The following is a 22,164-nucleotide window of genomic DNA, read 5'->3' on the forward strand; positions in this document are numbered from 1 at the left end:
TATGGCGCAGATGCAAGAACAGATCAATATGCATGAGGAAAGGCAGAATACCCTCATCGCCTCGATTGAAGAAAGGCAACAAGCCTTCCTCCTTCAGGTGCAACATAGCAATCAGGAGCAAATGAATACCATGATGGAACGGTTTCAAACGGAGATGGCCAATTTCATGGAAACTCACCGAACGAACGCAGCAACAAGCAGCGTCCTCGGAGCTCACCCCGGACGGCCGGAAACCACCCGCCCAAAACCAATCCGACTGGATTTCCCACGCTTTGCCCAAGGAGATCCCACCGACTGGCTATTTGCAGTTGATCAATATTTTGATTATTATACTGTCACAGAACCTGAGCGATTAAAACTTGCATGCTTCCACTTGGACGCACCAGCCTCTAGTTGGTACCGCAATCTATCTCGTGAAAGACTGATTGCGAATTGGAGGGACTTTCGCACAGCAATAATCAGTAGGTACGGACCCACCATTTATGAAGATCCGGCAGGAGCTCTATGCCGCCTTACCCAAACTGGCACCGTACGTGAATATCAAAACACATTTGAAACTTTGTCTAGCAAAGTCAGTGGAATACCAGACGGCCTAAGGAAGAGTATGTTCATCTCGGGCCTAAAACCTAAGGTCCGTGGCGACGTACAAGCACACTTACCAGAAACATTTCACGCAGCATGGGGCCTAGCCAGAAACTTTGCAGAGGCAGAAGATCGCACTGTGCGCTGGGGACAACGCTCACAGACCACAAATACATCCCAATCACCCAAGCATCCCACATCCCAACCAACACCATTACCAATAAAGCGCTTATCCCAAACAGAGATGCTAGCACGAAGAGAAAAGGGGCTCTGTTATAACTGTGATGAAAAGTATGTTTTTGGGCACAAATGCAAATCAGGATCAGCATTTATGTGTATTCTAGTTGAGGAAGAAGAACAGGAGGCTGACAATATACCGCCTCAAGAGACCATTCCAGATTTACCCACATCCCCAGAAATCAGTTTTAACGCTCTCTTTGGTCACCACTCAACCAAAGCATTTCGTTTAACTAGTACAATAAAAGGTACTTCTGTCCAAATTCTGATAGACAATGGCAGCACCCATAATTTCATCACAGAACGGGCCGCTAGTCACATAAAACTACCCTTCCAATCAATTAGCCCGTTCAAAGTTCAGGTTGGGAACAGAGACAATTTATACTGTAAAGGAATGTGCACCAAGGTACGCATTACGCTACATAAACAACATACCTTTGAAATTGATCTCTTCGTTTTGGACCTACAAGGCGCGGATGTCGTACTCGGGGTGCAATGGTTATCAACATTGGGACTAGTGACCACAGACTACCAACAATTGACCATGACCTTTACCCATCACTCACAATCCCTTACTCTTCACGGAAACACTACCTTCGCTCCTTCAGCCATAACCAACTCCCAACTAAACAAACTAATTGCCAATGAACCCATACAAGCATACCTAATGTGCTTGTCAGTCACCCCACACCAACCCAACAACGACCATTCACTTCCTGTCCCACAATCCATATCCCCAATTCTTGACCGTTACACTGACGTCTTCAACACCCCAACCCATCTCCCACCACATCGTCCAACAAACCACCACATACACCTCCTCCCTAATACCAAACCAATTCAGGTGCGTCCCTACCGATACCCACATTACCAAAAGAATGAAATTGAAAGGTTGGTCTCTGAGATGCTCAAAGAAGGAATCATACGGCCAAGTCATTCAGCCTATAGCTCCCCAGTATTGTTGGTAAAAAAGAAAGATGGTACTTGGTGTTTTTGTATGGACTACAGTGCTCTAAATGCAATAACAGTACAGGATAAATTCCCAATACCTACTATTGATGAACTGCTTGATGAATTACATGGTGCCTCAGTTTTTTCAAAACTGGATTTACGTTCGGGGTACCATCAGATTTTAATGGATAGCAATGACATTCATAAAACTGCGTTCAGAACACATCAGGGCCACTACGAATTTCTGGTTATGCCTTTTGAATTGTCAAATGCACCATCTACTTTCCAGGCTACTATGAACGAGGTATTCTCATCTTTCTTAAGGAAATTTGTAGTTATATTCTTTGATGATATCTTGATCTACAGCAGGAACCTAAAGGACCACCAAAATCACCTAATGTCCGTACTATCTACTCTACGTGAACATTCATTCTTTGCAAAAAAATCTAAATGCATGTTTGCCAAAGATACAATCCAGTTTTTAGGTCACATCATTTCAGGGAAAGGACTGGCCCCTGATCCAGAAAAAATTAGTTCAATTACAAATTGGACTAAACCTACAACTGTGACCCAAGTACGCGCGTTCCTAGGTTTAGCTGGTTACTACAGACGTTTCATCAAGAATTTTGCTTCAATAGTTGCTCCTCTAAGTGATCTAACTTCCAAGGCGGGATTTAATTGGGGTACAAAGGAAGACTATGCTTTCGACAAGTTGAAAGAACTACTTACTACAGCACCTATTTTAATACTTCCGGATTTCACAATTCCTTTTATATTACATGGTCCAGGATCTTAAGCTTTGCAGAGTTTCATTTCAATACATCATTCAACAGATCCACAGGATTCACACCGTTTGAAGTAACGTTTGGTATTCCTCCTCCGAATCTGTTAACGTACTGTCTCGGAACGAGCAACTTGGAAGCAATCGACACAGATCTGTCCAGAAGAAACAAAATAATGACAAGTTTGAAACAAAACTTAAACACTGCTCAAGCATCCATGAAAGCTTACAGTGACAAGAAAAGAAAGGCATGGGAGTTTAAAGAAGGAGATCTAGTGTTACTGAAGTTACAGCCATACCGTCAAATATCATTGCGGAAACGGAGTACGCAAAAACTCTCGCTGCGATATTATGGACCATTTGAGGTATTACAGAAGCTCGGACCGGTTGCGTACAAATTAAAACTCCCTGACTCCTCCAAGATTCACCCAGTGTTCCACGTTTCCCTCCTCCGACCCTTCGTCTCAGCAACGCCGTACAAAGTCCACCAGTTACCAACACAAACGAGGGACAACAAACCACTACACCAGGCAGTGGCCATACTTGGCGACCGAGAAATATGGAGAAGAGCAAAAAAAATCAAGGAGGTTCTTGTGCAATGGTCAGACTCCACTCCAGAAGACTCCACTTGGGAAGAGGAGAGATCAATGTTTGGAGACGATGTATCCAATGTGACTGACGGGGTTTCCAATACATCTCCAACGCGTTCATCAAACGCAACATCCCATGACATTATGACACCACTCAATCATAATGACACTGCCGCTCCACTGCCCACTGTCGTTCCAATGCACACTACCCAACGGACAGTAGCTAAGGCTGACTCACATCCAGACGTGCAACTCACATTGAATGCTAGCGGATCACAAAATATCTCCATCCATGAGGACATGGATAATTTAGATGGCCAAGGGGATGTAGCAGATCAGCCCACCACAGATAGGCCAAGACGTCAACGGCAAGCCCCAACACGTCTAATGGACTATGTCACATGACAGGCCCAACCATTAGTAGCATTTAATTTAGTTTCAATAAAATAGCAATTGCTTTATTAGAGAAAGTTGTTATTCCAGTACTTATTTTTAGGACTTAGTTGTTAATGCTTATTTTTAGGATGATACGTTCCTACCTTTCAGCAATTTGAATTCTAGATTAGGATTTGCAATTCCTTTAAATATGAAAAATCAATCACTCAATGGCATGAGTTATTTGGCAAAAGTCTTATCTTCCTCTCTCTCAATTCCTCTTTTTCCTTTCAAATCCCCTTTCTCTATCCCCCCTAATTACGTCCTTACAATCCGCCTCGAATTGGACTTGTCGTGAAGCGATAAATTGAATAGAGAAAATAATATTTGGAAAGTTGCTCCCAATATGATCCGATTGTGCTCAAACGGAATTAAATTGATTTACTTATTAAAATAAAAATAAAAGGCACAGGCATAATTAATTACATATTTTTTTTTCCTATTTTCTATAGATATTTTTTTATCATGGGTCGATGGAGGAGGAGGTGGATAAAGTTGACTCCAAAGATACAGACATTTCTAAACACATTCTAGTGCTTTCTTCCGGGGGGGAAAAGAGGGAGAGAGAAAAAAAATCGTTGAGCCTTAGAGCCTAATTCGCGAAGAGAAGTGGGTATGTATATTTGGCCAAGGTAGACATCCTCCGAAATCGATTTTCAATCATATCGTGTGGATTCCTAGATAAAAAATATCATATAAATCTTAATAATTTCATTAACATAATTAATATTTAATGACCTTATTTAATGGCATACGCCGCATACCATACATTTGGCTTTAAAATACACGCTGTTAACTTGTTGAGGTAGTTTGAAACAATGCCTTGATGATGTAATTACTTTTTGTCAACCAATTCTGCATATATAATCTTGTAGTGGTTGAATTTTTATATTTGAATGAGTGGTTTGATATAGCAATAAATGGGTGGTTATATATATTGTACGTGGTTTTTCATGCTTTTATGTTATGTGAAGTAGAGAACAAGAAAAAAAAAAAAAACTAACTAAACATGTTAGAAAGGATAATCGCAACTAAAATATTGTTGTTGCCAACCACAAATAAATAATGGCTGAGTTTGAAATATATTACTGTTCACGTTATAACTAACTAAACATAAACATTCATTTCTAGTTTTCTTAATTATGCAAGATTAATTTCATGCACCAATCAAACATTTTTGTGATATATATATATATATATATATATATATATATATATATATATATATAGGCCAGGATCATTTTACACCAGTGTAAGTTACACTCTTAATCTTGTCCATTGATCTCACTTATATCTAAGCGCTCAAATTTTTTAGTAATGTGAGACATTGGATATATATATATATATATATATATATATATATATATATATATATATATATATATTTGGAAATTACAGGAAAGATAACCAACAGGCAAACTAAAAAACACTACGGATGTTTACCCAAAAAAAAACACTACGGACCATACGGGGGTAGCAACCCCATCATATCCCTCTTAACAAGATCAACACACTCCTGAGGAGGGTTAACAAAAGGGTTTATATCCCAATCATCAAAGTTAGCCAAATTGGTCATCATATCAGCAACTGTGATATTCTCATTCAGCTAAGTGATCACTAGCCAAATGAAGCCAATAATGCTAGTGTCTCATTCAATAAATGTTTAATATATATACCTAACCGTGCTTAGATATATAGAGCCATACCCCACGAAAGGAACGTTGAAACTTAATTTAAAACCAAACCATCCCTTACATTCTCACGAGGGATACATAATGCCTAGGTAATTTAACTATATCAAATGCAAAAGTCAACATAATATTTCTATTATCAATTGTCCACTCAAAAAATCCATTTGGCATCATTGTATTAAGAAGAGTGTGATGATAAGCAAAGGAAGAAAAAAACAAAATAGTATATGTGTGGTTTTTAACGTTTAATTAATGGGGTTGAATTGGTTATTTGTCAATGAGAATCCAGAGATGTTATACTCTCAGTGATGTTATTAAACTCGAATCGGTCATCGACTCGGTTGAGATATCATGTTAGTAGGTCACTGGTTCAACCAGTAAGTTACTGATTGGATATATATATATATATATATATATATATATATATATATATATATATATATATATATATATATATATGGGGCATGATATTCTTATACCGGTGTAAGAGTTAGAAATCTCACACTCAATCTTGACCATTGATCCACTTGTATCCAATGACTCACGTTACTAAAAAATTAGAGCCCTTAGATATAAGTGAGATTAACGGACAAGATTGAGAGTGTAACTTACACTGGTGTAAAATGATCCTGACCCTATATATATATATATATGTATATATATATATATATATATATATATATATATATATACATATATATTCTATACTCAATTCCTTTATAGTGACTTCTATGTTCTCTAGAAAAATGCATAATTATGTCTATCCAGAATTATTCAAAATTATGTCAAGCAACAAATGTAAAGATAATTGGTTTGCAAAACAAGGCCTTGGCATGAAAAATGATATCGTCATCATCTACCAACTTCCTCCTCAAATGATCAGTCTATAAGATAGGGATTTACTTGCTTTTCATTACTATAGAATTCTTGCATCTTTATATTTCATTTTTTTGAGCTTAGACCCTCCCTAATTACCAAAAAAGAAGAATAATTATCCATAGGGTCAATATTAAAAAAAATTAATATCTCTTTTCAAATTTTAAATTAGCTCTCCCCTGTGTCTTTTATGCTTTAAAATTTCAATCCAACTTACATAGGGTTTTCATTTCAATTTCATTTTTCTTAACTTTAAATGTTTAATCGTGTTTTGCTTTTAGTGTGATTCTTATATGTATTTGTGAATTGAAAAAGGTGCACTGCAACTTACAGATTTTGCATTTGGTCATTGCTTAAAAAATGACGTTGTTTCACTGTATTTAAAAAAAGAATGTGCATAACCCAACCGGGTTAACGAAAATCAATCGGGTCACCGATTTTGATAAAAATTGGCCGAGTCAAATCGGTTCTCATCGGGTCTGTTGCATGACCATTCCATTGGCTAACTCGAATCGGTTAGGTCACCGGTTCACCGTGAAAAGAAAAGATGGCTTAATCAATCACACAAAAGGGGGTGAATTGTGTGTAACTTCTAATTCAAGAAACAATTCAAAATTTAATACTTTTAAACACAACTTCAACCAAAACAAATTTGCAGATTATAAACCTTATTCCCAACACAAAATAGAATTAAAATAATTATAATAACATAAATTCAGAGGCAATAACAACAAATTCAAATTGGAAGGGAAAATATAGAAATTTCATTGTTTATGGCAACTCTCTTCAAGTAATCATTCAAGAATGAATTAAAACAGAAAAGTAATAATTCTCAACCCTCAAACAGATTCAATACAACATATACAAAGAGTCAAAACGAAATTCAATTGATTAAAATCAAAAGAGATAGGGTAAGGAAAAATCACACCGGCATATATCATGGTTCACTCTCCAACCACTTGAGAGCCACGTGTAGACTGAGGTCGATCCGTTTCACTATATTCTAGCTTCCAACTAGTGCCAGAAAAATCGATTTACAAAGAGTTTTTTACAAGTCTATGATGAACACCATTGATCACTCTTAAACTATCACCTATAGGGTCTCTCCAAATCACCAAAATCAATTAAGCAATTCACTCTTGCCAAGCAGATGTATAGTAGTCCCTCCACGTCCAATACAATCAAAAAGATAAAAAAAAAAAAAAAGATTGAGAAACAAGAGAGTAATTGAGTTTTTTTCTCAAAGATGTACAAAAGTAGGCCAATAGGGGTTTAATTCTTAATTCTCTGTGTTCTTGCGATTTCAATGTTAACTCTTATGTTATGAACCCGAGTATATATGTATTTATATGTGCCCAATAGAGTTAATAGCCTTTTATAGTCATTGGACATCTAAAATTTTGAATTACTTAAGTCATAAGTCACTTCTGAAAGCAAGTATTTGATTACTTTTCGGGAAGTATTAGAATACTTCTTCAAACCTAGAAAGTATTCGATTACTGTTCATCAGGTATTCGAATACTTCTTTAATCCAAAAAGTATTTGATTACTTTTGAAAAAGTATTCATTACTTTTATGCAGATGCCAACAAACTACTGATTTTTCGAATTCAAATGCATCTATATGACTTCCAATGACTTCTAAACTATGTTGCACACACCGACACGGGACACGGGATACGACACGACACTCCGACACGTTAATTCTAAAAAATGTTAAATTTCCACATGTTAGGACACGTTTTGATATTATATAATATTTTTAATTTATGTAATGTATATTATATTTAGTATTCAATAATTTAACAAAAAAATAAAGTTAAACTTATAGTACCCATCATTTTTGTAAAGAAGCATAAGATATCCCAAATATTTATATTAAACTCAATAAAATTGTAATCGTAATCTAACGAATCTAATAGTTGGAACTCAAAATGCAGCGCAGCGTAATCTTTGAACTTTTTTTGAGTCTTTGCAACAAGTATTGGAGTGTCAGAAAGTGTCAAAGTGTCGGTGCGTGTCGGACACGACACGTCAGAAGTGACGGTGCTTCATAGCTTCTAAATGATTCTAAGTGACTTCTAATATATGTATGCTCATGTTTCACACTTATATAACAACTCTAGAAGTGTGTGTGACCTTGTATGCATGATCAAAGTGAATATGAGTCACCTATATGAGTTTATGGTCTATTTATGTAATTTTCAAGTTAAAGCTCAATAGGCTCATTCCTATAAGTTCTATGACTCTAAATGAACTATATAAACAGTAAGTACATAAGTCTTCATAGTTTGAAAGAGGACGACCTGGAGCAGTGGTAAAACTGTTCCTTCATGACTGAAAGGTCATGGGTTTGAATTCAAGAAACAGCCTCTTTGCAATTATGCAAGGGTAAGGCTGCGTACAAGAATTTTCTCCACTCCACACTCGCTTGTTGATTTTAATGGGGATTGGTTTTTTGGAGTAGTTTTTATCTTCATAGTTTGAGCCTTCTAATACTTGATTTGACTTGAACTTTGACTTTGCCAATTCGAGTATTCTCTTCAACTTTGCACTTTGTTATAGGCTTCTTGTGCCATTTAGAACTTGTTGCCTTGCGTTGTTTTAAGGGCATCCTTGTTGAGTTATATTGGACCTTTGTATGTGTTCTGTTATCATTAAAACTTAATAAACATAGTCTTTATGACTTATGGTTCAACACACCAGGTCAGCGCAGCCTGGTCGAATCGAGTTTAATAATTGTTTTTTTAATTGTTATGGGTGCTTCTTTAAAAAAATAATTTTTTATACCTTGCTTATTTTAGAAGGACTTTTTTTCAAAAGCTAAAATTATTTGCATTTGGATGTAGTATATGAAAAACACTTTTAACTAAATATATTATTTGGATGTTAAAATTAAAAAGCATTTTTCATATATAAAATTACTAAAAAGGACATTTAAAAATAAATCGTGGGAGCAAATTTGGTTAAGTGATGCAAAACATTTTTATAATTTTTTTTTTAAAATTTATTCACCAATTTATCAATTAAATTAATTTGATTGAGTGATGCAAAATCAAAGTATGATAAAACTTTTCCTATTAAAATACAAGGTTTTATGTCTATAATATTATAGGAGATAAAATAAAATCTTACACAAAAAAAAAAATTGTAAGAAACCCATATTTTTTTCTCTCTCTTTTCTTTCCAAAACCTCATGTTGATCTCACATATTTTTGTATATGTATTGGAAATAATTTTATCTCTTATATTATCAAAAACGTCAAACCCTAAAATATATCTTTTAAAACAAAAGAAAAAGACAAAATAACTTAAAAAGTATCTAGAATGGGAGAATATAGTTCACACGCAATAAGCATGCCTAGCGATGCTCAATCCCATAAAGCCATAAATTCTGCCTACGATTTTTTTTTCGCAAACAGAGAATATTTTTTGGTTCTTCTTTCATTTCCGAACCTAACTCCACGTGGCAGTCACGTAATGGCTGAGATGGCAAACCCTTGAACTGCACATGACATCATCACCGCGTCATGCTGACGTTCATAGAAAGACAATAAACGATTTTACTAAAAAAAAAAAAAAACACAAAATAATGCTAAAAAGTTCCTTGTGTTCAAGGAACCCAAAACCTCCCTTCATAGCTTGACCTTCCAAAAGGGTAACTCTCTCTCTCCTGAAACTTCCTATATATACATTCAACCACCTTTCTTTTGTTCCTCACATTTTCAGCAATCGATAAAATTCTTGTTTTCCTACAAAATGTCAGAGAGAACAGTTAGCACTCATGTGAAAGAGCCTCGTCTTGTAGCTAGGAAATTCTTGGCTAGACCCCAACATGAAGGTGTTGGGGCTGTTGTTAGAAGAAGCATAGGAAGGTTAGATAGAATGGAAAATTTTCTTTCAAACCCGTTTTTTATTTTGCATTGCAAGTTGAAACTCATTGCAAGGTTGAGTTTTTTCAATTGATATATTATGTGGGTTTGATCAGGTTTGAGCTCAAGTACTTTGATCCTTTCCTTGTCTTGGATGAATTCTCAGGTATGCATCTCTGTATTTTGTTCTGTTTCAAGGGGGAAGTGTGTATTTTGTTTTTTTTGTTTTTCCTAAGAATATGAAATTTTGAAACTCTGCAGTTACTGCTCCTTCTGGCTTCCCTGATCACCCTCATAGAGGTTTGCAAATTGGCCTTTTTTTGTGTGTGTGTCATTTCCGTTTGTTCTTCAGAAATATGACTCCATTCTCTTTCCTTGTGATGTTTTCTATTAACAGGCTTTGAGACGGTCACATACATGTTGCAGGTAGAGCAAATTGAATGTCTCAATTCATAGGCTTCTCCCCATGCTACTAGAGAAATCTTTTTTAGTTAGTTACTTATTTCACTTTTGTTGCAATCTTTGTTAAAGTTGGAAACATATTTTAATGGACTAATAGCCAATATAGAGGGAAATCGACAGAGTTACCTAATGAAATATAAAATGAAACTAAATATTTGACTTTCTGATTGAAGTTAGGCAGATATCAGCTCACACATTCGTGCTGGTGCTATGGCAACAAATAAAATATTAATGTCCGGTTGCCAAATCAGCTATTTTAATTATTAACATTCAGACACAACCATTAAAAAATTACACATAATAGCTGGTTATATAAGCAAAAGGGCAAGAATGACCCCACATGTTGATATTTTGTTTCTAGAATACCAACTAAGCAACTACCAACTTGAACCTAAAGTTGTGTAGGTGTTATGAAGTCACATGTGCCTGTACATACATGTCATACATAATATATATATAAAACAAGGACCTGTACATATATTTCTTGTCTGAGTACAATTGTTTGTATCATTCAGGGAGCTATAACGCATGAAGATTTTGAAGGACATAAGGGAACAATAGAAGCTGGTGACTTGCAGTGGATGACTGCAGGGAGAGGAATAGTTCACTCAGAAATGCCTGCAGCTCAAGGAAGCCAAAAGGGTCTTCAGCTGTGGATCAACCTGTCTTCCAAATATAAAATGTTAGTGGATATATCCTTTTCTTCTATTTTGCTCATTGTATTTTGATCTGGACATTATTATGTTTCAATAAATCTGAACTAGTGTATCTTTCACAAGATTTGAATATAATGATGCCCCAATAAGAGTATTACTGTAACCATTAGGAAGTACTTTTAGGTTTTTCTGTTTTTGTCAAATACTCAAATATTGAGAACCTTAGCCTTGGTCCTAGGATTAGTGACATATTTATTGCGTCATTGGCCATCATCATTATCTCTTTTGGAGGATGGTTTAATTTGGATAATGCTTACTATCAATGACACAAAATGGAGTTCCTCACTTTACAAAGAAAAAGAAGTCAAATCTATTTTTAACTTTTGGAATTAATATATTCCTTATTGCTTACTTTCACATGCCACTTTATCCCATGATTCCCTGTGCCATCATGGACCATTTTCCCACAAGTGCTTTTGAATAGAGCACAACATGATGCAAGTGTAGATAACGGTCTAAAATGGCCAGCATAAGTGCCTCTCACCCATATCCCATGGTGATGATGGTTCCTTCAATAAGAAGGGCAACAAGATGCCACTGCTAGTTTCAAATTTTGCCAGGTTATGAGTGACCCAATATAGATAAGAGTCAACTTTTTCACTCTAGTTTCTTGGAAGTACTTGTTATGCAATATAAGACATCATTATTGAGCTTGATTTTTATGCCAAATTTTAAATTAGTTTCATAATTTATAAGCTAAACTTTGTTTTAACCTTTCTTTTGTACTCCTATACCAGGATTGAACCAAGGTATCAAGAAGTGTTGAGTAAGGACATAGAAGAAGCTGAGGAAGATGGTATCAAGGTTAGAATTATAGCTGGGGAAGCTCTAGGGATAAAGTCTCCAATATACACAAGGACACCAACTATGTACTTGGACTTCTCTCTTAAACCTGGTGCTCACATTCAACAACCTATACCAAAATCTTGGAATGCTTTTGTTTATGTCTTGGAAGGAGAGGGTGTCTTTGGAAACCTGGAATCTCAGCCTGCAAACTCTCACCATATCCTTCTTCTTGGTATTGGGGATGGCTTAGAGGCATGGAACAAATCTTGTAATATCCTTAGGTTCATTTTGGTTGGAGGGGAACCTCTGGGAGAACCTGTGATGCAATTTGGACCCTTTGTGATGAACACTCAAGAAGAGATTGACCAAACCATTGATGATTTTGAGAATTTTGCTAATGGATTTGAGAAAGCAAGACATTGGAGATCTGAAAGTGCAATTAGCCTTGATTTTTGATTTGATTTTATCAGGCATTACTCATTAGTTGATTTGCAAATTAAGGAATGAGGAGAAACAAATGTTGCAATCCCTCATATAACGTAACTTGAAATTAATGAATTAGATGAAGAATTTTCAGTTTTTTAAATTAAAAAAGGGGTTTAGGACAGGGAAGATGTCCCATTCCAATTTCTAACAATGAAGCATGTTATTCTATAGTTCAAGTTGAGTCAACTTAAAATTCCCCGAGGTTTTCATTGGTGAATATTTATGTCATCAACTCATCATTCATTTAAGGCATAGAACTTTTTTTTTTGTTGTATATCATTTAATGTGTGTCACATTAGTTATAACATTAAAAATGTTATGAATGTGGAAGATAACTATGACTTACGTTATAAAATAATAACTTTTGCTTACTCAAATTCACTTTAAAATTCGAAACGCATTTGAAAAGGAACAATCTTGTAAGAGATAGCTCTAAGTGGTGGACACATAAACTTGAATTGGGTAATTGAAGAGTTTTTGTAATGTCAATAATTTAAATTTACATAAAAGCATTTGAAAAGGAATAATCTCAATTTAGCATAGGACATGGCAAATGCTAATATCTCTGCAGATTTTATTTATGATGATGATACCTCACCGAAATTGGACGTGATGGGTCAACCTAACAAACCTCTATGGGAAAAACATGTTTGGGAAATAAAAGGTAAAACATCTCCAATTTAAAAGAGTGCTAAGTGCAATGAAAGAAAGATACATGAATGGAGTTGTTTTAATAATGATTTTCAATTGGAACTCTTAATTTATAAATTATGATAACGGATCTATTGGGGTGTACCTTAGAGCTGGCAAAATGGGCCGAGTCTGCCGAGCCGGCCTGCCCCGCCCGTCAAACGGGGTGGGGCGGGCTGAGTTTCTCAAACCCGCTGCATGTCAAGCTCGCCAGCTCGCCTGGACTGATTTTTTTTTTAATTTTTAGTGTAAAATGTCGCGGGCTTGGCGGCAGCCCGCCACGCCCGCCCAAACTGGATGGGGCGGGGCGGACCAACTCGCTTTTTGGCGGGCTGGGGAGAGACGGGGCGGGCAGCCCGCTTTGCCACCTCTAGTGTACCTTAGGCAACTAGTAACAAAATTAAGATAAAAAAATATTTAATATTTTTCTATAACTAATTAAGACAATGTAATAATTAATTCATATTTTTATTAATAGAACTACCATGAGATTTAATCGAATAATAAAAATATTATAAAAGATAAAAAAGTATATTATTAGTGTTTCCCTGTTCAAAATACCACCCTCATCTCTAATTATCTTTTAAATTCATGTACTAAATTTTTTAAGGAAAAATATTTGTCTTCTTAAATGACATAACTTATATCATTTTACTCTTACAAAGAGGTGAGATCCATACCTTTTTTTTTTTTTGTTCACTCTCTTTCTCTTACTTAAAATGACACAAATTTATGTTTTTGAAATGACACACACTTTTCCAAACTTTTTAACTACAAAGTAGATTTTATAAGTTTTGAGAAAACATAATGATAGATCAATACAAGCTGACTTAACTGAATAAAAAAAAAATTGATAGTCCTACATAGTAGCGGTAATATCCATGACATTAAGAGTGCATGAATTATTATTATTGGGTAGAAGAGTACATGAATAATTTAGATTTATGATGACTAGTGTTATAGTTATCGATTTACATGCTTACACATTAATTTTTCTTTTTCTTTTTGTCTTTAATCAATGTGTTTAAATTCTTCTCAATAACTAGTATTGAGTTTAAATCTTAACTTCTAAAATAAACACTGTTTATTATAAATATTATAAAACATTCAAATATAACAAGGGTTTTGTATCTATAATTTAACATGACCACAACAACTTTCCTACACACAATATTTTGTGGGACCCACAATTTTTGAAACCAAAAAATAAAATAAAATTCTGGCACGCAAAACGAATCTCTATAACATAACACAATCACTTTTCCTACAACATAACTCTTATTAAACCTGTATAACAATTCCTCGAATCAATAACTGATATGTAACATATGCTAAGGAAGTTACATTCTGAACATATAACAACAATGCAACAATGTCTTGCAGAAAATCTATGAACAACAACAAAAGAATAATATAATCAAAGGTCAAAATATTGAGAAAACAAAGGGGAGAGAGAAGCATGTACCTACTTGTTTCTACTTCCATTCCAACCCTACGACTCTGTCGTCACTAGAGAGAGAGAGAGAGAAGAAATGAACAAAAGAATCACCTTGCTGGTGAAGATCCTCGTGTTCCTCTTCGCCGTTAACTCCCTCTCTCTCTTTCTCTACTTCACCTATCACCATTCCTCTTCCTCCACCAAACCTTCTTCTTCACACTTTCTCACACACAAAACTTTACGACGACCCTTTGGTGAAACACACCAAACCCACTTCTCAAAACCATGGCCTGACCTACCCTCTTACCTTCCATGGTCCCAAATCACCACCTCCGCCACTCGCCGCTCTTGCGAGGGCTATTTCGGAAACGGGTTCACGCGCCGCCTCGATATCCTCTCCTCCGGCGGCGGAGCAGGGTGGTTCCGGTGCTGGCACAGCGAGACTCTCCGGAGCTCGATATGCGAAGGGGAAAGGGTTCGCATGGTGCCGGAGAGGATAGAGATGGCGAAGGGTGGTGAGACTTTGGTGGAGGTTATTGGGAGAAGGGAAGAGGAGGAACTACCTTCGTTTCAAAACGGTGCGTTTGAGGTTGATGGAGGTGAAGGGTTTGGTGTAGGGAGAGAGGAGAAGATGCTTGTGGATAGTGAGTTCTTGGATTTGTATGTGCCTCGAGGTGAGGTTATGAGGCATACAATGCGTGATTTGATTAGTAAGATTCGGATCGTTGGAGGGAAGGACTTTGTTTGTGATGAGGTTAGGGGAAAAAGTTTGGACCATTTCATTTTAATTTTTTTGGTTCTGTTTTTTTGACTTTGATCATATGGGTGTTTATGGTTAGTGCCTTTCTAATTTTGGACTTTGATCTGATGAGGTTAGGGGAAAAAGTTTGAATCTTTTTTTTCTTTTTTTCTTTTAATGTCTTTTTGTTTCTGAATTATGATCTGGGTGTTTATGGTTAGCGCTTGGATTGGATGGAAATTGTTGTGAAGTTTCTAAATTTGGATGTTGGTTTTCCTCGTTTCGATGATTCTGAATCAGATTTATTGTGGGAGTGTGGTAATCATTGTTATCTTGTCTGAATCTGTTTTCATATTCAATAAGTATGTTTCTTATTAAGAGGGGTATTAATATCTTTTGGTTTTTACTGATCAAGTTGGGGAGGGAGGGTTTAATGCAATGGTTAAGTACAATTAGTTGTTTGATAAAAAAAAAGTTAATGATTTTTTAGAGTGATGTGCAACTAGTGGAGGATGAGAAATCCTCCAAAACAGGAAAACCTATATACAATAAAGAGATCGAGCAAACTAATAATGCAGCAATGGCTGCCCAATCTCTTTGCTTATTAAAGACAGCAATTTCTTGAAGCAGCCATAGACAGAACATCAAAGTGAGGCCATAAAGACATAAACATAGTTTTATTCAATAACAAGTTCGGAGGCAAAGACACACCTTTAGAGATGCCATCATTCTCTTTTATGATGCATATGCATGAAAGATTCAAGTGATAAAGCTTTTCTTTCCTTGTATGCTTTCCCTTTATTTTAGTTTTTAATTTTCACAATTGCTTCCTCCCCTTGATATAATTTATTATTACTTTCTTCAGTTGTACAACTTCTGCTTTGATGTGCTTCTGACATGAGGGTTTCTACTTGCAGTGGATTGAGGAACCAACACTTTTGGTGACACGGTTTGAATATGCTAATCTTTTTCACACTGTTACAGATTGGTACAGTGCATATGTTTCTTCTAGAGTCACTAACCTGCCTAATCGACCTCATTTGGTCTTTGTAGATGGCCACTGTACGGTATGCATGATCAGTTTTATTAATTTGTTTCATTAAATTTCAATGTTATAATGCTGTTGGTTTACATGCTTTTGTCCTATGAAAATATTAGAAGTTGAAAGCTTGCAGCATTTTTGACGCTCTGTTTCCATATATGTCTTCTCCAAACCAATTTTTTTTTTCATTAGCTACTGACTGAGCAACCAAAAAAATTGAGGCAAAAAGTATGGTTTTGAGATACAGAAATTGTAAGGACCATTGAGATGAAGAGTTAAAGAAGAGGTTGTTGTTTACCAAAAAAAAAAAAAAAAAAAGAGGAGGTTGTTGTTAACTATGTGAGTAACTTATTAACCTCATTATGAAATTAATAAATAGTTGTTGGGGTTGGTAACTTGGTATGCTTCTGGATGGTTTGGGCTCCCTTCCATAAAAGGAACCAATTGGACCAAGCAAAATATCCTGATCAAAGAAAAGAATCAATAATAGGCTGGATTTTGCCTTTGTGATCAATGTGATTTGTGATATGTGGTTTTTTGTTATTATTTGTTTAGCATTTTATTGGTACAACATGATTATCATGAGCTTTTGGTTGGACACTAGTGTTTCAACTTTTCTGTGTAACTGTTTTAAGAGACCCTATTATAGTAGATTTTATGCTAGATTAGTTTCTTAATCTCATATAATATTAAAGTAGAGTAAATACCCTTTTTGCTCCCTAACAAAAAACACAGTCCCCATTTTAGTCCCTTACAAAAATAAATTAGTCAGTTAGTCCCTAACAAATTCAAAGTGGACCCATTTTAGTCCTTTTGAGGGACTAATATGGGTCTTTTTTGAATTTGTGAGAGATCACGATTTCAACTAAATGGGTCCACTTTGAATTTGTTAGGGACTAACTGACTAATTTATTTTTGTAAGGGACTAAAGTGGGGACCGTGTTTTTTGTTAGGGACCAAAAAGGGTATTTATTCATTAAAGTATCATGATTTTATGCTAGCATGAGTACATATGTGGCTCATTTCCCCTTTACTACTAAATGACAGTTTGTTAAGGTAGCTATTTTTGTATATATGAAGTTTAAGCAATAAAGTTATTAATTCCTTGCCATCCATATAGAACTTGTAATATTCATCGTTTTTGGTATGTGTCACACAATCACTTCAAGAATTCATGGTCTGCTGATATGATTCCTGTTAAATTTGCAAGTTAATCATGTTGCGTATGTTTTGTTTTTCTTCGGTCGTTCTACATAAATTATACGAACATACGTGTACTGTCTTTTACTTATTGGTTAGTTTTGTTTGCCTTCTCATCAAATAAGGAAATTGGCAGGGATTCTTTGTTAATTTATTAGTTTCCTTACAAAAATTTTCAGACTCCTCTTGAAGAGACATGGAAAGCGTTATTCTCGAGTCTCAGATATGCTAAAAACTTCAGTGGTACAGTTTGTTTTCGCCATGCTATTCTCTCACCTTTGGGATATGAGACTGCACTGTTTAGAGGACTAACAGAAGATATAAATTGTGATGGAGCTTCTGCACAAAAACTTTGGCAAAAGCCTGATAATTACAAAACTGCACGCCTTTCTGAGTTTGGAGAAATGGTCAGGGCAGCATTTGAGCTACCTTTAAACTTACACCATGTTGGAAAACATGTCACTGGACATAATGTCCTTTTTGTTCGCCGTGAAGATTATTTAGCTCATCCACGCCATGGTGGTAAAGTTGAATCAAGACTAAGCAATGAGCAAGATGTCTTTGAGTCCTTGAAGAGCTGGGCATCTAGTTATAAAGGGTGTAAAGTTAACCTTGTTAATGGATTGTTTGCACACATGTCTATGAAGGAGCAGGTACGAGCCATTCAAGACGCATCGGTTATCATTGGTGCCCATGGTGCTGGTCTTACTCACATAGTATCTGCATTACCTAAAACTGTGATTCTGGAGATTATTAGCAGCCAATTCAGACGCCCACATTTTGCATACATTGCCCGTTGGAAAGGGTTGGAGTATCATGCAATCAACCTTGATGGATCACATGCTGATCCTGGAACTGTGATCAACGAGCTTGTCAACATAATGAAAAGCATAGGGTGTTGAATGTTTTGCGTTTGAGCTTGAAACTGCTGATATCTGAGCTTGAGTAGTGGAAATAAAAGATGATTTTCTATCTTTATGATTCACATCTCATCCGTGGCGCGCAATCTTTTGCCTTCAATTGCCAGCCATTTTGGTTGCTGAAAGTGACACAGTTGCTGATTTATTGTTGGAGTAGAAATAGCATAACTTCTTTAAGCTGAATTTAACTCAATAATTCTGTGATGCCCTTGTTCAACTGAAGAAGGTTGCAGAATCAGTGCTATGAGTGAACTGGATTGTTGTTAGTACCTGGCGTGGTATTTGGCATCTTGCAGCACCATTTTGTTTCCTTCACTTGTTCCATGTCCCCAAGTATATACAGATGTGAGGTTTTTGCTTGTATATTGATTCTTCCTCACACGGTTATGTTGTACAATAGGTGATTCCATTTGCTCATTCTTTTTCTCGGAATCATTTTGATTCAGATACTGTTACTTAAAATTGAGGTAAACCATACAAATTGCATTTTTAAGTGCATTAAACTTCTGCTGGCACAATATTACTGGAAAGACTAATGTCGAAATTTGATTAGGGTTTTGTTTATGTGTGCCATTACAGTACATGTTTAAAAGCATTTATTACATTATCTTAATTACTTAAAGTAAAAAATATTGAATGTTGTTTAGATTTTAAGATAATAAATGCTTATTCTTTAGCCTGTCTCCCAAGACCAAAAGATAACAAAACACTTCTTAAATGAATCACTTGCAGGACTATAAAGCACCAAAAGAATGTATGAAAAAAGTGAACGTTTGGTAAACAGGTAGAAAAAGTGCGTCAGTCATGTTTCACTGTTTAAATTCGAGTGCAAGTGTTGTGGAATCTAAAAGACTTGTGTTAGAGATAAATAAATTCTGAAAGTAGTGAAAGTAAATGCTTCTAACTAGTGAGGTAAATGGGGCCAGGGGAGGCAAGATTTCGGTCTAAATAGCTTAGATTCGTGTAATATATTTTTTGTCTATCTTGATATTTTAGTTTCGTGCAAGTTAAGTTATAGGTGTTGTTTAATCTATATTTTAGATTTAGTTTATGTTTATTAGCTTATTTAAACCTATCAAGTCTTTTATACTTTTCAAGAATTAGAAAATTAAATTAAATAATATTATTTTATTAAATAAAATTATTTAAATATTTATTTTATTTTAATTGAAATAAATAATAAGATATAAACCAAAAGCCTTGCAAATAGGCCTACAACTTATTTTCTAAATGGACTTTTTTAAATCATGATATGTTTGCTTATTTGAACATATTTTTAGTTTTTTCAAAAATAGCTGAAATAGTGAATTACACAGTCTCTTTCTTTTTGCTTATGGCAATCTATTTTATTTTACTGGATATGTTATGTTAGAGTTGGCTTGATATAGGTTGGTAGGCCAATAATAAGTCGATTGTCTCATTTATAACGCTACTTTTAAATACTAAAATAACCATTTATGTTTATGTGATTTCCGGAGTTGAATTCATTATAAAAAAAATTATACTCTCTTTGATAATTGTATATATGAATGCACTTTTATTTTACATTATTGAAACAAAAACAAATATGCTAAATAGGTTTTTAAATTTTTTTTGGGGAAAGTACTTTTTCTGTAATCAACATCAACAACTGATTTTTTTTTCTATATATCAAATAAAATTATTTTCTATAACGTTTTAACAATGTAGCAAAATCAAAATATTTTGAAAATTTTATATTTTTATAAAGGATAAAGGATTTCTCCGGGAGATAAAATTATCTCCGATGAACCTAAAACGACGTTGTTTTAGGACGGAAATCAAGGTGCTTTTATAATTCTAATATATTGCAGAGTTATATTAGTCTTTGTCATTATAAATTTTTAATCTCATAACTCAAAACGACATCGTTTTGAGCTCACTGAGATAACTTTATCTACGTTGACGGGGGAAATACTTTTTTTCTTTTATAAATTATAAATTTTACTAAAATATCCTTAATTGTTTAATGATAATTTTAAGAGTTGATTGGGATAATTTTATATAAAGTTACCGGAATCTTTTAATGTAAATCAATTCTCCAACATCAATCATTTCAAGATTAATTCTTTAGATGTTATTTTAACTAAAATTCAAGTCAAACGAGAGCAGCCTAAACAGAAGGGAAAGGTGATTATTATTGAGAACCAGAGGCCAAAACAGAGTCAGTTTTGAGGAACCACAAACGCCATTGCATATTTGAATTCTCATATCTATATCTAATAAACGCAACGCTCAAAGTCAAAGGTACGTTCAAACCCAAACATCTTAATTTCTAGTGGAGCCACTTTCCGATTCGCCTCTGCTTTAGTTGTTGCTTCTGCTCAATTCTTCGTTCCTTTGTCTACCATTATTATGCTTCCTTTCCATTGATTTCAAATGCACCCCACATGTTTGATAAAATGCCTTCTAGATGCATATCAAGAGGATGCGTTTCTATTTTCATTTTGTAGTTTTTTTCTTTCTCATTTATAATTACAAAATTACCAGTGTTTTCTTTCTTGTATTTTTAACAAAATGGATAACATGATGCTATAAACTATAAAGCTATGCAGTACATAAGAGGTCTTGTTTTTGTATTTGTAAATTGAGTATGTCACCTTGGATAACACAATGTGTTAATGCACCCAAGTGTTTGATAAAATGGCATCTAAAGATGTATGCTAAGAGTATAATCATTTTGTATCTTTTTCATTTATAATTACAAAATTACCATCATGTTTTCTTCCTTATGTCTTTTAAAAGGGAAATATGTTTTTTATGTTGCACAATTTTGTCTCATGCACACACAAAAAATGGATGGTATCCATTTTTTTCTTTCTTTTTCTTCTCTTTAGCGAGTCCATCCACACTTTTTCGTGTATTGCGTAATGCAGCACAAGAAACATTTTTCCCCTTTTAAAATGGGATAACATTGTCCAATAAAGCTCTGGCTCTACATAAGATTTTATAAGGGATTTATAGTAGGCAAGAGACTAATTACATAAATTTTACTTGTGACCTTCAAGTCATATGCCATCAACACCAAATTCTTGTGCTATTTAAAAATCTTTAAAATGAAAAATAGGTACAATTTTTATAATTGTTGATTAAAAGATTGAAAATTTAAAACAAACTACACATTTTTAATGGGTTTGTGTATAAAGTCTAGACTCTAGAATGTGTTAGAGTTTATGGGCACTGAATCACACTGTTGAAATATATAGTCCCACATTGATTATGTGGGCAACTAATGTGGCCTTTATAAGGTCTTGGGCACTCCCACCCTTTGAGCTAACTTTTGGGGTGGTGTATCCCAAGGTTCTTTACATGGTATCAAAGCTTGAGTGACCATAAGTTCACGAGTTCAATTTTCACGGCCTCCCACTTTAAAGTGGAATTAAAATAAAAAGCACAAAAAGGTAAATCAAAAATTGGGCCTGTGCAAAGGCCTTGGGCACTCCCACCCTTTGAGCTAGCTTTTGGGGTGGTGTATCCGAAGGTTCTTTACACGCTGCAAATTACAGTCTTACTGCAACAAGTATGCATTGCTGAACGGTGATTTTATGTGACAGGTGGTTGAACAAATGGTGGTGTGTTTCCCCTCAACACCCAAGAAACTGGCCATGACCATTGCATGCTTCCTCTCTGGTGCTTCCATTTTAGCCGTTGGG

The 22,164-nt window shown here is 35.0% G+C and overlaps 2 protein-coding genes across 2 annotated transcripts; both read left to right on the forward strand.

Annotated features, from left to right (window-relative positions):
- Positions 1-9,830: 9,830 nt before the first annotated feature.
- Positions 9,831-12,614, forward strand: LOC133304893 (pirin-like protein). The gene is made up of 6 exons (XM_061504971.1): positions 9,831-10,017; positions 10,131-10,180; positions 10,276-10,314; positions 10,412-10,440; positions 10,992-11,158; positions 11,930-12,614. The coding sequence occupies exons 1-6, from the start codon at positions 9,902-9,904 to the stop codon at positions 12,432-12,434; spliced, it is 906 nt and encodes a 301-aa protein (XP_061360955.1). The 5' UTR covers positions 9,831-9,901; the 3' UTR covers positions 12,435-12,614.
- A 1,961-nt stretch (positions 12,615-14,575) lies between these two features.
- LOC133304890 (beta-1,2-xylosyltransferase) lies at positions 14,576-19,051 on the forward strand. Its single transcript, XM_061504966.1, has 3 exons — positions 14,576-15,346; positions 16,249-16,398; positions 17,753-19,051. Exons 1-3 carry the CDS (start codon positions 14,687-14,689, stop codon positions 18,473-18,475), a joined length of 1,533 nt encoding a protein of 510 aa, XP_061360950.1. The 5' UTR covers positions 14,576-14,686; the 3' UTR covers positions 18,476-19,051.
- The last annotated feature ends 3,113 nt before the right edge of the window (positions 19,052-22,164 follow it).

The sequence above is a fragment of the Gastrolobium bilobum genome, unplaced genomic scaffold (assembly GCF_033153095.1).
Source record: "Gastrolobium bilobum isolate Gb01-03AN ecotype WA unplaced genomic scaffold, APGP_CSIRO_Gbil_v1 utg35275, whole genome shotgun sequence".
NCBI classification, from domain to species: Eukaryota; Viridiplantae; Streptophyta; class Magnoliopsida; order Fabales; family Fabaceae; genus Gastrolobium; species Gastrolobium bilobum.